General features: G+C 43.5%; 1 protein-coding gene across 1 annotated transcript; it reads right to left on the reverse strand.

Annotated features, from left to right (window-relative positions):
- Positions 1-10,280: 10,280 nt before the first annotated feature.
- LOC125536684 lies at positions 10,281-11,603 on the reverse strand. The gene has a single exon (XM_048699933.1). It carries the CDS (start codon positions 11,324-11,326, stop codon positions 10,442-10,444), a length of 885 nt encoding a protein of 294 aa, XP_048555890.1. The 5' UTR covers positions 11,327-11,603; the 3' UTR covers positions 10,281-10,441.
- Positions 11,604-12,044: the final 441 nt, after the last annotated feature.

Genomic DNA, 12,044 nt, shown 5'->3' on the forward strand with positions numbered 1-12,044 from the left:
AGAGGAAGGGCAAGACAACCACTGATGCATTTGCCAGAGTGCCTAGAGCTCAGAGATCTGCTGCAGTGCCTGTTCCAGAAACCAGAGCAACTTCATCTGCACCAGCTACAGCTTCAGGGCCACCAGCTCCAGCACCTACTCCATCAGCTCCATCTACATCGACTGAAGCACTCATTCTTGCAGTTATCCGGACACCACCACCTGAAGACCAAGCCTGAGAGACGATTTAGTGCTATGCATTTTCTATGAACTTTTTGGTAACTTGTTGCCAAAGGGGAAGAAAAATGTATAGATCATAGGCTTCGAGAGAGAGTGTTGCTTTTTATTCTCTCTTGCTTTGGTGGTTGAACTTTATTTGCTTGATTGAGATACTTTCTGTCTGTGTGATACTTGGATGATCATGTGTGTTTGATCTCATGCTACATTAATGCTTGTTGGATGACATTATCATTTTATCCCTATATGATCATTCACTTTGCTCGGTGATGAGTGCATGTATTTAATTATTATCATTTTGAGCGCTCCACCAAGATGTATGTGACATGGAAGAGTAACCCATGAGCCTAACTCTTTGTGCATTTGCAGTCCAAAGCAAATCATAAACTATGCACAAATTTAGGGGGAGCTCTTGCTTTTCACATACTTCTCAAAGCGACAATGGTTTTCACTCTTATTATCATTCGTCGAAGCTTTGATCTATATGTTGTCATCAATTACCAAAAAGGGGGAGATTGAAAGTGCAACTATCCCTGGGTGGTTTTGGTAATTCCTAACAACATATAGCTCATTGAGCTAACATTATTCCAAGATTAATATTTCAGGAAAAGCTCAATGAATGGCATGGCATGGATGAGGAAAGTGGACCCCTCAAAATACTAAGGACAAAAAGATTGGCTCAAGCTCAAAGCTCAAGACTCTACATTTTATATTTTAGTGATCCAAGATCACATTGAGTCTATAGGAAAAGCCAATACTATCAAGGAGGGATGAGGTGTTGCTTGATGAGGTTCTTGCTTCATAGTGTTTAGTGATATGCTCCAAAACCCTCAACTACCTTCCCACATCCACATATGACCTAAACCAAAAGTCAAACTTGGCCCCACCGATTCTTTCTATCCGGCGCCACCGAGTTCAGATGTCATAGCCACTGCCACAAACCCTAGGCAAATCGGTCTCACCGATAGGGATCTCGGTCTCACCGAGATGGGGTTGTAATCTCTCTATTTCCCTTCGTAACGTTTTGGTCCTACCGAGATGAGCGATCGGTCCCACTGAGATTGCAATGTAAACTCTCTGTTTCCCTTTTGTAACATTTTGGTCCCACCGAAATGAGAAAATCGGTCCCACCGAGTTGACCTGACCAACTCTCTGGTTAGCTTATTACCAAAATTGTTCCCACCGAGTTTGTATAATCGGTCACACCGAGATTACATTATTCCCTAACCCTAACCATATCGGTCCTACCGAGTTGCATCTCAGTCCCACCGAAAATCCTAATGGTCACTAGGTTTGCTAAATCGGTCCGACCGAGTTTCTCAATTCGGTCTCACCGAGATTGGTAAATTGTGTGTAACGGTTAGTTTTTGTGCGGAGGCTATATATACCCCTCCACCCACTCTTCATTCGTGGAGAGAGCCATCAGAACATACCTACACTTCCAATACACATTTTCTGAGAGAGAACCACCTACTCATGTGTTGAGGCCAAGATATTCCATTCCCACCATATGAATCTTGATCTCTAGCCTTCCCCAAGTTGCTTTCCACTCAAATCTTCTTTCCACCAAATCCATATCCCGTGAGAGAGAGTTGAGTGTTGGGGAGACTATCATTTGAAGCACAAGAGCAAGGAGTTCATCATCAACACACCATTTGTTACTTCTTGGAGAGTGGTGTCTCCTAGATTGGCTAGGTGTCACTTGGGAGCCTCCGACAAGATTGTGGAGTTGAACCAAGGAGTTTGTAAGGGAAAGGAGATCGCCTACTTCGTGAAGATCCACCGCTAGTGAGGCAAGTCCTTCATGGGCGATGGCCATGATGGGATAGACAAGGTTGCTTCTTCGTGAACCCTTCGTGGGTGGAGCCCTCCGTGGACTCGCGCAACCGTTACCCTTCGTGGGTTGAAGTCTCCATCAACGTGGATGTACGATAGCACCACCTATCGGAACCACGACAAAAACATTCGTGTCTCCAATTGTGTTTGAATTCTCCAAACCCTTCCCGTTACATTCTTGCAAGTTGCATGATTTATTTTCTGCTACTCATTGACTCTTTGCATGCTTGCTTGAATTGTGTTAAGATTGCTTGACTTGTGCTAAGATTGCTAAAATCTGCCAAAGACTAAAATTGGGAAAAGGATAGATTTTTAATTGGTCAAGTAGTCTAATCACCCCCCTCTAGACATAATTTCGATCCTACATCTCCTACCTCTCGACACGGGCATGAGTATGAAATACCAATTTCAACTCTTCGAACATCTTATATGCTCTGTGGAGTTCAAAAACATTTTTGAAGTCCCGGTTCTAAGCCATAAAGCATGGTGCACTAAACTATTAAGTAGTCATCATTCCGAGATTCGTCAAACGTTCACAACGTCTGCATTTGCTCCTGCAATAGTTATGTCACCTAGCGGTGCATCAAGGACATAATTCTTCTGTGCAGGAACGAGGATAATCCTCAGATCACAGATCCAATCCACATCATTTCTACTATCATCTTTCAACATAGTTTTCTCTAGGAACATATCATAAATAAAACGGGGAAGTTATATGCGAGCAATTGATCTACAACATAGATATGCAAATACTATCAGGACTAAGTTCATGATAAATTTAAGTTCAATTAATCATATTACTTAAGAACTCCCACTTAGATAGACATCCCTCTAATCATCTAAGTGATCACATGATCCATATCAACTAAACCATGTCTGATCATCACATGAGATGGAGTAGTTTTCAATGCTGAACATCACTATGTTGATCATATCTACTATATGATTCACGCTCGACCTTTAGGTCTTAGTGTTCCGAGGCCATATATGCATATGCTAGGCTCGTCAAGTTTAACCCGAATATTCTGCATGTGCAAAACTGGCTTGCACCCGTTGTATGTGAACGTAGAGCTTATCACACCCGATCATCACGTGGTGTCTCAACACGAAGAACTGTCGCAACGGTGCATACTCAGGGAGAATACTTGTACCTTGAAATTTAGTGAGAGATCATCTTATAATGCTACCGCCGAACTAAGCAAAATAAGATGCATAAAGGATAAACATCACATGCAATCAAATATAAGTGATATGATATGGCCATCATCATCTTGTGCCTTTGATCTCCATCTCCGAAGCACCGTCATGATCACCATAGTCACCGGCTTGACACCATGATCTCCATCATCTTGATCTTTATCAACGTGTCGTCACATGGTCGTCTCGCCATCTATTTCTTTTGCAACTATTGCTATCGCATAGCGATAAAGTAATGCAATTATATGGCGCTTGCATCTTATGCAATAAAGAGACAACCATAAGGCTCCTGCCATTTGCTGATAAATTTAACAAAACATGATCATCTCATACAACAATTTATATCTCATCACGTCTTGACCATATCACATCACAACATGCCCTGCAAAAACAAGTTAACGTCCTCTACTTTGTTGTTGCAAGTTTTACGTGGCTGCTATGGGCTTCTAGCAAGAACTGTTCTTACCTACGCATCAAAACCACAACGTAGTATAGTGATTGCTTTTTGATCTTCAGAAAGAACCATGTTCATTGAAACCGATTCAACTAAAGTTGGAGAAACAGACACCCACTAGCCACCTGTGTGCGAAGCATGTCGGTAGAACCAGTCTCGCGTAAGCGTACGCGTAATGTCGGTCTGAGCCGCTTCATCCAACAATACCGCTGAATCAAGAATCAACTAGTGACGGCAAGAAATATGTATATACCCACGTCCATAACTCCTTTGTGTTCTACTCGTGCATATAACATCTACACACAGACCTAGCTCGGATGCCACTGTTGGGGAACGTAGTAATTTCAAAAAAATTCCTACACACACGCAAGATCCATCTAGGTGATGCATAGCAACGAGCGGGGAAGAGTGTTGTCTACGTACCCTTGTAGACCGTAAGCGGAAGCGTTATGACAACGCGGTTGATGTAGTCGTACGTCTTCACGATCCGACCGATCCTAGCACCGAAGGTACGACACCTCCGCGATCTGCACACGTTCAGCTCAGTGACGTCCTGCGAACTCTAGATCCAGCTGAGTGTCGAGGGAGAGTTTCGTCAGCACGACGGCGTGATGACGGTGATGATGAAGCTACTAGAACAGGGCTTCGCCTAAGCACTGCAATGATATGACCGAGGTGGATTATGGTGGAGGGGGGCACCGCACACGGCTAAGATAATTGTCAACTTGTGTGTCTATGGGGTGCCCCCTCCACCTTATACTCCCTCCGGTCCTTTTTACTCTGCATATTAGAATTCTCTGAAGTCAAACTTCACAAAGTTTGACCGTATTTATATGAAAAATATCAACATCTTCCATGCTAAAGTTTTACAATATGAAACTTTAAGTCATGATACATCTATTGATATTGATTTCAGATTGTGAATGTTGGTACTTTTTTCTATAAAGTTGGTCAAACTTTACGAGGCTTGACTTCCGTTAAATCTTATATGCGAACTAAAAAGGACTGGAGGGAGTATAAAGGAGTGGAGGAGGGGGAGGGTCCGACCCTCTATGGCGCGCCCAAGGGAGTCCTACTCCCACCGGGAGTAGGATTCCCCCCCTTCCCTAGTTGGATTAGGAGAGGAAGGAAGGGGGAGAGAGGGGGAAAGGAAAGGGGGGGGGGGCAGCCCCCCACCCAATTAAGATTGGGCTTGGGGGGGGGGGCGCCCCCTCCTAGGCTCCCTTCTCCTCTCTCCCACTATGGCCCAATAAGGCCCATATACTTCCCGGGGGGTTTCGGTAACCTCCCGGTACTCCAGTATATTCCCGAACTCACCCGAAACCATTACGATGTCCAAACATAGGCTTCCAATATATCGATCTTTATGTCTCGACCATTTAGAGACTCCTCGTCATGCTCGTGATCACATCCGGGACTCCGAACAACCTTTGGTACATCAAAACACATAAACTCATAATACCGATCGTCACCAAACATTAAGCGTGCGGACCCTACGGGTTCGAGAACTATGTAGACATGACCGAGACTCATCTCCGGTCAATAACCAATAGCGGAACTTGGATGATCATATTGGTTCCTACATATTCTACGAAGATCTTTATCGGTCAAACCGCATAACAACATACGTTGTTCCCTTTGTCATCGGTATGTTACTTACCCGAGATTCGATCGTCGGTATCTCAATACCTAGTTCAATCTCGTTACCGGCAAGTCTCTTTACTTGTTTCGTAATGCAACATCCCGTAACTAACTCATTAGTCACATTGCTTGCAAGGCTTATAGTGATGTGCATTACCGAGAGGGCCCAGAGATACCTCTCCGATACACGGAGTGACAAATCCTAATCTCGATCTATGCCAACTCAACAAACACCATCGGAGACACCTGTAGAGCATCTTTATAGTCACCCAGTTACGTTGTGACATTTGATAGCACACTAAGTGTTCCTCCGGTATTCGGGAGTTGCATAATCTCATAGTCATAGGAACATGTATAAGTCATGAAGAAAGCAATATCAATAAACTAAACGATCATAGTGCTAAGCTAACAGATTGGTCAAGTCAATCATATCATTCTCTAATGATGTGATCCCGTTAATCAAATGACAACTCATGTCTATGGTTAGGAAACATAACCATCTTTGATTAACGAGCTAGTCAAGTAGAGGCATACTAGTGACACTTTGTTTGTCTATGTATTCACACATGTACTAATTTTCCGGTTAATAAAATTTTAGCATGAATAATAAACATTTATCATGATATAAGGAAATATAAATAACAACTTTATTATTGTCTCTAGGGCATATTTCCTTCAAAATGGATCTCAAGTGAATCCTAAGTCTTAACCATCTAGGAGGAACACACCCTCCAATAGTAACAAGCAAAGCAAAGTCACTCGGTGGAACTCCTCAAAAGCTCTTCAAGCAAAGCTTTTCTCAAGTACCCATAGGATCTCTCTCTCACACACACATACATAGACACACACACACACACACACACACACACAATATGAGTGGTATAAGAACAAAGGAACACTAGATGTGGGGGTTCAAGAAGAAGAGAGGGGCTTGACCTTTAAAGAATCATGTAAGTGTTGTTGGAATCACCCAACAACTTCCTTTTATCCTTTGTTGCCTTGAGACTATCTAGACTTGAACTTGTGTGAGTTGGGATGGAATGAGGTGGTTAACACAACATAGGTCCAAGTCTATATATAGAGATCACAAAAATCTTGTCGTTACTTGAAAATGCAACTAGCCCGAAAGTATCAGAGAAAACTTCTCGGAACTACTGGACATGTTCAATAGTTGAACGATCGGAGGATATATAAAAAACGTAAGAGAAAATATTGTACTATACAGTTACGAGGTAAAGTAAAGCAAAGGTTCCGAACAACAAGACTATTGTGGCTCTTTTCTACAAGAATAGAATAGACGTGAAAGAACCGGGTAAAGCCAGATGCTCGGTAGTATCATAATGAACATAGTTCTCAATAGAAAAATGCAAAAATGCCAAAGTCACAACTCCTAAGTACCAGGTGGATTTGCATGGAAGTACTAGAATTATACTGTGACCTAATACAAAGGCAAACTGAAAAGGCCTCGAAAGTGCCATGAAAAATGTTATGCTTGAAGGCGCCGGAGCTAACAAGAAGAGTTTCAATGGAAACGAGGCTCAACATATAACATTATAAACATGAGCGGCAGTTCCGACCTATGAAAACTGGGTTTGCTGGGCATGGACTCACTCTATATAGGGTCGGTAGTACCGGCTAGGAAAATAAGTGGTATCAGGAATGTTTTGGAAGCATAAGTAGTACAAAAATTCAGGATTTCTTTTGAGTTTGAAGTAAACAAGTGCCCGAGTCTCTAATACGTGTTTGCGTTGATTTCAGGATTTTTGGAAAACGGAGGAGGTGCAAGGGGTGCAAAGCATGTCTTTTTGTCCACAACATCGATGTGGTTGAGCATTTCTTGTCATTGTATATGAGAATACACATTTATATGCCACTAGGGTTCTACTTGCTAACTTCAATCGTCAAAGAAGGCCTACTGAAAAATCGTACTAACAATAAATATATGAAGTATGAAAAATTTGGTAATGTAATGGAATGTGATGCAACGGAATTAAATGACTATATGTGTTTCTGTGATAGATCATTTGCTGTGAATTTTGATTGCATGGCTGGCTACTAACATTTACATATAAGGACACCCCCCCCCCCCCCAAAAAAAATGTATTCAAAATAAATAAATAAAGGCCCCGAGACCCTGACTACATTCGTACGTATATGCGTCTTCATGTGAGGCTCCATCTGAAGTATTATACTGCTATGAGTGAATGCTTGAGCATGTATCGATGTCATAAAATATAACCTTGCGACGTTCCACACATCTTGAAGGTATATTTGTCTTGCTGATCACTAACATACTATATACACTACATCCAGCAGTACAATCGTTGGATTTAAATACACATGTGGCGACCACTGCGTTTGATTCCATATTCTCTCCCACCCGATTATTGAACACGCATCCCAGTACTGCACATAGTGCTCGCAGTACAGCAACCTTATATTATGATATGCAATCTCCTCTTGGCTCTCGCCAACAACCATCCCCTTTGCAAGCATATCACATCTCACATATAATATACAGCAAAATCCTGCAGCTAAAGACGACGACATTCCTCTAACCATGTGCATCGATCCGTAACATATATTTCATGCACTATAGTATCATTTCCATGACCACTCAACAGACCAGTTAGCTTATTAGCTAGATAGCTCGCTCGCGGACAACCCTTCAGTACACTTGTAGCTGTTAGACTCACTGACCAGACTTGTCCATGGGAGCGCAACCAGCTCACGGGCAAGACAAACACAGTTGAGCTAGTGCATCAATGCATCATGCAGTCCTGTGCAATTGAAACTTGCATCTATCCACGGATGGTTCCAAGCTTGGTTGCTTTCTTTTTGTTCTTAATGGTTCTAGCAGCTTTTGGGGCTATACCTCAGAGCTCCTTAAATTTGGTTTAAAACTTTAGATAGTTTTTTCCATCCTTCTTATATGTGCATACGTTTCACAAATTTTGCAAGAAAAAAAAAACACAGTAGCTAGAGTAGAGTCCTACTGTTTGGACAAAAAAACATCCGGGGCAGATTACACGCTTTGAGCGATCCGAAGTTCTGCATGCAGCTGCCTATCCAGGGATGTGTAAGTAAGATGCACCAGCTCATGTACACAAGCTAATAAGGCATGCAGTAGTAGATGCACTTGCACCATTGCAGAAAGCTTCTATGGCCCCTTGCACCCTCTGGCCCTGGCCTAATGGGGCAAGCAGCCAGCTGCTCAATGCCAAGCAGATGTTCATAAATTCCTCTGTAAATGTCACCGTTGACATCTAGCTAGCTCTACCTACTTGACTCCCTCGTGCAGGTATTGCTCAGAGCATGGTGCACTATACTGGTGGTAACTGGACGTGACCAATATCTCTTCATGTAGCTAACTGCTCTGCAGCTAGTTTCATTGCGAGACTATGACTTCTCTTGCATAGAAGTTAACTCACCGGATGGGCTTCTGGCGCCTTTTATTCAAAGGTAGTGCAGTCCAAGGATGGAAACAAATCGATCATAGATTATAAGAGTGATCATTCAGGCCAGTACAAAGAAGAGAACGATTACAACTTTACAAGAGTCTTTGGGTATGTATGTTACGGTTGGGAGAGGTATTAGGAAGGAAACAAAAAGCTGCATGGAGAAGAGAGAAGGGAATATGTGTGCTGTGGAGAATGGAATCAAACTAGTATACTAGTCATGCTGCCTGCGCTCCTGCTAGCTGCTAGCTAGCTGCAGGCGATATCAGTGCAAGCTGCAGTGGCAATGGTGTATCCTAGAGGGTGTTCTGCTGGCATCACATGCACGCGCATGTGGTTTAATTTTTAGTTCCACTGCTGGAATGTGTCAGTGCATGGCAGCTTAATTTGTGGGCAGCGACGGGAAGATGACATCTTCCTCGTCACTTCCCATGCAGTCGAGTCAGTTTGTGTCTACTCCATTGTGATCCTCCCTAATAATATCTCTCTCGTTGTTGCTAGTACAAGCTGATCAGGATGACATGCAATGACACACACACACACACACACACGCACAGAAACACACAACGAATGCGCCATATGCATGTGAACTAACTCATCCAACAAATAGGCTAATTAAGCCATTTGAGGACCAACACTACGAAGTTCTTTACACGTTTACTCTTTGCCACTTTACCACACCACGCCGCATATTAGTTAAGATAAAGACGCCAGTGTACATGTGCTTACAGATTAATTCGTTTTACACGACAGATTCTCAATATTTGCTACTATATGGAATTCCATTAGTACACTATATGTGCTAATGAAAGATGAATTACATGTTTTTTCCTATCCATATATAGACTTATTATTATGAAGCATGCATGAGGGAGTAATTAGTTGTGAGCTTAGTTCAACAGTCATATATTGAAAAAAATTCTTTCAATACAGGGCATTTTTATTGACTTATAATATAGCATCAAGGGGATACAAATAAAATGATCAAGTAGGCACACAATCTCTGCACGATTAGGATGCACACATTTAACACCAACGCACACATACAAAGGATTATGTCGGCATAAAGCAAAATCATACAAGACCAAAGCTATGCACAGACGAAAGAAAAATACAAAGAAGAAAGGAAAAAAAAATAGCAACGATGATCCATGCCAAGAAGCTGCTGACCCAACGAAGATGATGACAAGAGTCAGAAACATTTCTGCCATTTACGCAGGGGATTGCATGCAAGTGCAACCGCTAGTAGTGCGACGTTTTTACAAAATGCTTGAAGATAAAGGTAGTCCGATGAAACAACTAGGTGAACAAATATAAGCCATACACAGGAAAAATGACATTGAATTTCACACATGTATGCAAGTAAGCTCTTGATTTTGAGTTCAACCTCCTGATACAAAATATGACAAATCAGTTGAGATGATGCTTCCTCTAGAGTACACCTTTAGACATTTGCAAAGAGAATTGACTTGCCCAAATCAATTAAATCGACCGAAATGAGATTAAAAAATGTAAAATAGCTCAAGCCAACGTTTCTACAGAGCAAGAAGAATAAATAACTAAATACAAACGCTTGTACAATGTTGTAGAAATAAACAGGCAGATGGAATCACGGGCTCTAGTATAGTTTTGGATAGTCTCAAAGCCTAAGCTCAAGATCTAGTTCCTCGGCCGGGGTGCTAGGACAAAGCTTAAGTACCTTCACACGACGATTATCATCGTCGCCATCATCACGAGGATCATCACGTTGCAGATGCTCACTAGAGGAAGAAGAAAGAACGAACTCGGTAGCCTCTAGATCAATCCTCCTCCTCTTGCGACATAGATGAACAATCCTTTCATCGTCTTCTTTATCATCTTCAAAGACACTTCTTGTTCGGCGGCCCAAAAGACCCAGCTTCAGCTCGCCACCCCCAACACGCAGTTCTTGCTCTGAACGTACCTCGGCATCGTGAAGAAACACCTCTTTCTCACCATGTTCTTGGGTGTCTGATGGGGACACGAGAGGGGCGGCCAAGACTTGTTTGCCCCAAATGGTTCTTGCAGTCGCAGCATCCACCAACGATCTCCCTGGATCCGAAAGAAAACTGCGTACTGAATTAGGGTTAGCTTCTGTGCTTGGAGCACTAGGTCTTGGAGGAGGGCACGGCAGCGGCTGGATCATGTAGCCTTGGTGCAGAGGCATGCCATGGACGTCGACGCCGCCCCCCTCCTCCACCATCCCGGAGAGCTTGAGCCTGGCCCGGTCCCTCCGGTGGACGTTCATGTGCCCACCGAGGGCCTGCGCAGACCGGAACTCTCGGCCGCAGAAGCTGCACGAGTAGGATCTCGGCGGCCAGATGCAGCCCCCGAGGCTCCCCGCGGAGTCCTGGGCGAACGCGCGCTCCTCCCACGACTCGTAGTAGGTGGCCGAGGAAGTGCCGCCGCCGCTGCCGACGGTGATGTGCGGCGTGCTGAAGACGGCAGGCGCCTTCTGATCACCCTGCTTTCTCCTGGTTATCATCCAGTACTTTGCTGGATCCATGAGATGACGCTCCTAGCTACCAGCTACGACTCCTCTTGACTACTACAAGTGCTCTGGGATGTCAAGGATGTCAAGACCATGGGAGGTGCTTGATGGCGGAGAGGTGGGTGGTCGGAGTCTAAGATGAAGCAGGACAAGAGTACATATCAAATCTACAGGTGTGAGAGGAAGCCGGAGGGAAGGGAGAAGCAGCAAGGGTTGCTTGATTTGCTTGCCTTTACGGATGCAAGCAACCTGACTCACCTTTCGTTGTCTGTAGTACCCTAGTGGGTCCTGGCCCTATCTTTTCTTCACACATCCAGTTTGTCACAGGAAGTGTGACTGTTTCTGAAACGAAAAGTGGCATCTTATTCAAATCCCAGATCAGTGTTAATTTGGTAGCTAGTGCAACTAGTTACAAGGTTTAACGATATTTAACCTGAGTGCTGCACGGCAACGAAAGGGGTGGTATCCGTCTCTATCTAGTCTTTGATGGCGATACTTGACTGGGTGTCAATAATTGCACGCAAAGCTTATTTCCGCTAATTACGGTCACTGCCACATACTGTTATAAACAGCTTAATCTAGTCTAGCACCAGGGGTTTGATACCCCAGGAGTTGGTGGTCGAAACCATGTTGGGTGGGAGCGATGAAACTCGAAATCATGAAAGTCGGATCCATGATCCAAGACTAGGGGTTCGTTACCCTCGAAGCAAGAAATGTCGAAATGCCCATGTTG

Source organism: Triticum urartu, chromosome 1 (genome assembly GCF_003073215.2).
Source record: "Triticum urartu cultivar G1812 chromosome 1, Tu2.1, whole genome shotgun sequence".
Taxonomy (NCBI): domain Eukaryota; kingdom Viridiplantae; phylum Streptophyta; class Magnoliopsida; order Poales; family Poaceae; genus Triticum; species Triticum urartu.

Bases quoted from the DNA above. Each gene is read 5' to 3' on its own strand.
- LOC125536684 (XM_048699933.1), bottom strand. From the start codon at position 11,326: ATGGATCCAGCAAAGTACTGGATGATAACCAGGAGAAAGCAGGGTGAT.